This window comes from Strix uralensis, chromosome 4 (assembly GCF_047716275.1).
Source record: "Strix uralensis isolate ZFMK-TIS-50842 chromosome 4, bStrUra1, whole genome shotgun sequence".
NCBI lineage: Eukaryota > Metazoa > Chordata > Aves > Strigiformes > Strigidae > Strix > Strix uralensis.
This window is the reverse complement of record NC_133975.1, coordinates 106,644,938-106,650,435: the sequence shown is the minus strand read 5'-3', so window position 1 is coordinate 106,650,435 and position 5,498 is coordinate 106,644,938. Positions and strand designations below refer to the sequence as shown.

The 5,498-nt window shown below is 41.9% G+C and overlaps 1 protein-coding gene across 6 annotated transcripts in view; it reads right to left on the bottom strand.

Annotated features, from left to right (window-relative positions):
* Positions 1-2,560: 2,560 nt before the first annotated feature.
* MIA2 (MIA SH3 domain ER export factor 2) overlaps positions 2,561-5,498 on the bottom strand; it is a 37,886-nt gene continuing 34,948 nt past the window's right edge. For all 6 annotated transcript variants that reach the window (XM_074868344.1, XM_074868346.1, XM_074868345.1 and 3 more), the window contains 3 exons: positions 4,608-4,684; positions 3,969-4,197; positions 2,561-3,126 (listed from right to left, as the gene is read on the bottom strand). In XM_074868344.1, the coding sequence (XP_074724445.1) occupies positions 2,975-3,126; positions 3,969-4,197; positions 4,608-4,684 (458 nt within the window). In that variant the 3' untranslated portion in view covers positions 2,561-2,974. The remainder of the gene's footprint in view (positions 3,127-3,968; positions 4,198-4,607; positions 4,685-5,498) is intronic.

The window sequence follows — 5,498 nt, the reverse complement described above, 5'->3', positions numbered from 1 at the left end:
TGCTTCAGTTTGACATTTTATCCGTACTCAGAGTACGTAGCTGTGCATTCTGAATGAAAACTGCAAATGTCTGGTAAGCGACCGAAGAGCTGCCGGGCCCTGAAGTGGCTGATGGTGCTGTGAGAATTGTCGGAGTGGCTGTTCCGTGTGTGCGTGCTAAGCAAGGATTTAATTTGAGCTTCTGAACTTCATTTTACAATAGTCCAAACTGCTACCAAGCGTGAGAATTGCACTGCTGGTTGTTTAAGCAGTCATCTAGATCTGGTAGATTTGGTAAGCAAGATCATTTACCAACTTACTGAAGAGATGCTGTGGGGAATAAAGTAAACATAGTTACAGCTTTTCATGTTCCAGTAAAGTGAAATAATGGGACTTGGTCTCAGTGCCTTTCAGGGCTCAGCCTCCGGAGGGAGGTTTATGTAGCAGTTAAATCTGATAGGGATTGTTCGGCATCATCTGGACCTTAAATTTGGAGTGATCAAGATTTCTGGCTTTTTCTGTGTGACTTCCTGAAGCAAATGCTTTGTCCTCTGGTTTAAACAGTTGCAGGATGTTAATTCTATCTCTGCAGGCTGCTGTGTTTCTGTGGATAACTGCCTGCCTTTAAGGCAGTTGGGAAATGACTTGTTTACCTTTCTGTTATATAAACCAGCCTCTTTTTAAGGCATGTGTGTGGTGAAGCTGGTACCTTGAGTAGTGTTGGAGAAATACACTTCTGATTGTTCTATTGTCTTAGAAATAAATAAAAGTTGGTTTTGTTGTTTGTTTGTATTTGTAGCAATAATCTGAATTAGTGGTACCAGGATTGATTCAAGCTGAAGCAATCTGAAATCAAGCGTTGGGAAACTAAGATGGTCCTAATGTGGAAAGTGCACTTGCATTTGGAGTGGGGCCTTACGAACTGTGTGAAATTGCTTTGAGCTTGCGTAATCCCAAATGGGATTTAAATTTTTTTTTCTTTTTCCTAAAGAGAAAGCGATGTCAAATTAGTCTTGCTGCATTCTAGATTTAGCAGCGGGAACTTGGGAACACAAGCTCTCAATTGTTAGGACTGGATTGCCTTTTCTTTTGGGGGCAACAGGGACTTCAGGCCTTTAGAAAACAACTAATTGGCTAAAAATGATGCAACAACTGAATTAAGAAAATAGCAGTTAAAACAATTTAACACAAATGATGCTTTTCAATATCTGTTGTCAGAATTTGTCCTTGAACAGCTCAAGCACAAAGGCTTATCTAGCTGCCTTGGAGGACTAAACTGGAAGTAGAAAGGAGACTAAGGAAATTGCAGGAGCGAGCCATGGAAGAGTTCTGCAGCTGAAATAAGCCTGTGTGGAGAGAAGGGTAGGAGCAGGAGTCCTGAGCTGCAAAAGAAGCTCCCTTGACAGCCTTGACCTAAGCAAACAAAAAAAGTGGGCTGGAGGTTTTTTTTGGTAACTTTTAATTATGGGGTGTGGTGGCTGCATTTATATTAAAGGCTGAAACTGTGTTGTGTGAGTGTGTGCGGAGAACAGAGGAACAGCAGGTCAACCGCCTGATGCTGCTGCTGCAAGTGGGGGCTTGTCAGGAGTTTCCTTCTTTGCCTTAAAGGGTCCCTCCACCCAGTGTCTGCACTGTAAGTACCTGGTTCTCAGGTTGAAGCTAAACTGCCACAACAGCCCCCCAGCAGGCGGCTCCCGCTGGCACAGCGTCAGTACGAGGGGAGCTGGGCCCGGCCGGCCTGCGGGAGGCACTGTGCCCGCTGGGGGGGCACTGCCTCGAGGGGAGCAGCAAGTACTGACCTCACCTGAAGAGGTGAACGAGGCAACACACCAAATGTGTTTATATATATATAAATGCTGCAGTTTACCACTTCTTTCTTGTATTTTTTAATTCTGCTTTTTTTGTGAAGCCTAGCAATCAGTACAAAATGTGCATGGACACAATTCATTTCTAAAATTAAGTTTGTTTGGGGTTTTTAAATGTTTGCTACAGCAGCACCTTCTTGACCACTTTTGTTGCTTTTTTTGCTAAGCATATGGAGTATACTTGCTTCTGTGCTTGTTCTAGACAAGAAAGAAATTCTGTCTTGCCTTGCAGTTTTAATTATCTGTACTATGTGTTGGGATAAGCCTAGGTGGCCATTTTGTTGATAAATCCCAAATGCTCTCCAAAGTTAGGAATTGGGAAATGGTTTGTCTCATCCCATGTTAAATAAACTGAATTCAGGTCAAGACAGTAAAAAACCCCTAATGTTAGTGTGCTACAGCCATGCATCTTCAAAGGCAAGGGGCGGGAGGGGGTGCTGAAGTATCACACGGCTATGACTCCTTCCTCTGTCATAACCTCTATGCACATCCTCAATAAAACACTACCCTGCCCTATCAGAGCAATGGGAGAGCTGGTCTACATTTCCCCTTGCCCCCCATGTATGTACAGGTAGGACAACTGCCACTATGTAAAGCTCTGAGAGCTGCAAAATTACTTACAAGTTCATTAACAGAGGATGGATGGAGTAGGGAATGATATTAATTCTTCTTCGCTTCAACTGTTTCTACAGTACCACATTAATGGTGACATTGCCTTAATTTTCCATAAACTTTTATTAACTGTTTCAATTTGTTTTCACATTCTATTGATAAAGCAGCAAACATTACTTTTGGCATGCAGAGAGAGTCCCTGTACAGCTAAACAAGGACAAAGCAGCTGGACTTTTAAAATATGGTTCATATGATTTAATTTTATACACCTCTGAAGAGATTACTCAAGTTAAAATACTTAATTTAAAATGACTATTGTACAATGAAAATCACTTATTCACAATATTCATAGTTATTTCATTCTCTATTTACAAAATACTATCCTGAGAATTTTCTATTAAGCTTCAATTTGAGCAAAGTAGCTTATACATATCCAAGTAACAATGGTTACTTAACATAAAGAAAAATGCCGGTGGGAGAGTACAGAAAGGGTTGGGCCTGTTGCTCAAATGACTCTGTCAAGTCTCCTGCTGTGGTTCTGGTTGTTCTACAGCTGACGGATTTGACTGAGGTGGCTCAACTCTATTTTCAGGAGGTGGCGGCGGAGGCAAAAGTCCAGGTCGTTGAGGTGGATAGTGCGGGTAAGATCTCATTGGAAATGGGTTTCTTACTGTGAGAGAATCAGAGTAGCCCCGTTAACATCAATCACAACAGTAAACAGTACCTGCTCCTCCCACCCCATGTATCTTACTGCTCAGCAATGGCCTACACAAACAGAAATCACAAGGTGGACCTAGGTTAGGTGTTATGCTCCAAAGAGACAAAGATGCAACGAAGGAGTAGGACAAACAATCACTTTTCTCAGTTTCCTGCAACAGGCTCACAGCAGCAGCCAGTCACTGTCTGTTATGGGCTGCAGCTGCCACCCCGCCTTGGGTGCAGCAGCTGTAGCACCTTGGTGCTCACACCTTACAGGTACTTTGGAAGATAAAGGGCTCAGTTCTTCACAGGTTAATCAGAGAACACCAGGAGGCAGAAGGAAGCCCTTCAGTCTGATACTTACATCTCACTCCACTAATGCAAGCTCCAAGGAGAGAAACAATTAACAGGTATGTCCCAGATGCCTGCCCTTCCATGGACAGTAGCATACCTCAAAGCTAAAGATGAAACTTTAAGATTTATATATGATGCAACCTCATAGGAGCAAAAGGATTAAGGTAAGCACCTACTTGCTTTCTTACACCCCCAAAACCCCTTTAAATGCTGAACAGTATGTGTATGTGTATTTTCCAGCCAAAGCTAGTATTTGTAAAAACATCAATATGAGCAACTGCGAAAAAGAAAGTGTACAACACAATTAACCTTAATCAGAAAAGATGCTCCCTGTCAGTTGAATTGAAAAATAGTATGTGCAAATAAAGATGTAAGTGTTCACTCAGTGTGGTAACTCACTACCTGCACCAAGCACTCATGCTCAGCAACTTGGAGTAAACGCTGGCAAAAGCTACGTACTTGGCAGCGGAGGGCGCGGAAGCCCAAAGTCTCGTACTGGAAAATATTCACGTGGTCCATACATGCCAGCAGGAGGAGGGGGAGGAAAAGGAGGTCCTCGTCTCATGAAGGGGGCTCTAGGATCCACAGGCATCAACGGAGGCGGTCGGACTGGAGGGAAAGGTGGAGGAGCAAACCCTGAGCCCACAGCTTCACTTTCAGATGCCAGCGCCTGATCAGGTAGTGAGTTCTGCAACACCACAAAAACAGGGAAGTTAGCTTAGGGCAGGGGATGAGGAGAGGGAACTTCTCCACTCCCACCAGGCACGCTTTGATGTAGACTGTAGCACCAGCTAACAGCCAGTGCCAACTCTGCCTCAGCTACGGCATAATCCTGAGCAAGGCTATCTACGTGCACTGACCATCTGCTTGACCATAGTTTCGTCTTTTGGGTTATAATTAATTTTCAGCAGGGATTATATTAGTCATACATCAAAATTAATTCACAAGACAGTAAGTGCTGTGATAAAAGTATACATATTTTATCATTTGGACTGCACAGCACAATACAATGTAACCAATGTACACTGGTTACACATTTCCTAAATATTTTGCAGGAAATTAAAGCTTCTTTAAATCAATTTCTGTTTAGCTACTTACACTAAGGTTAGAATGATCTTTCATGCCATTTCCACTTGGTTCTGTTCGTGGGCTATTTTCTGAAGATGTTTGTCCATCTGTATGTAAAAGTTAAAGAAGTTACTCAGTGCTGACCTCCTTTCTCTCCACCACTGATTTCAGTACTTTTTCTGAAATCAGGATATAGAGGCCAGAAAAAACCCCCAAGTATTGCTGTACCAAGCAACTGTTCTGCAGACAGACTGAAAGACAACTGAGGTACACAAAGCTATGCTTGAGTATTTTCTCCAATTTCTGTACAGGCTGCACATGAATTACAAGGTTGCAGCTTTTACCGAAGTTACTTGTATCCAAATAAGGCTTTTTCTTCCATTTTAGTATTTTTTTCAAAAGTTACAAGTGCATTTTCCTAGCAATACATCTTAGCATTACTGTACCAGTTCCATTTTTCCCCTCCCTCCTGCTAATACTTTATTTTTTTGGTAAGCCCAACTCTGGGAATGACTGCACTATGATACACTCTTGGCAAGGAACTCAACAGCAATCCTATTCAAATCTGACAAAACCCAATTCCTTCTTTCGCTGCTAAACATTGAGACTTTCAGAACTACATCAGTTCAGGATGAGCGTTCAGAAATAATCATCCTCCAATTCGCTGTACTCTGTAAATTAAGAGATAAATAGGAACTTCAGTGTTTTTACCTTTACACTTCCCTGAGAACAAGTATTTTCAGTAACAACTGGAGAAAATTCTTAAAGGGAATTGTCAGAGGAGATTCTAACTGGATATAAATATACTAAATATAGACACTAAACATACTCCTTCGTTAAAAACAAACAAAACCAAACAAAACAAAAAACCCCAACCAGAAAAAACAAACCCAAGATTTGAAAAATACTGCTTTCTTACAC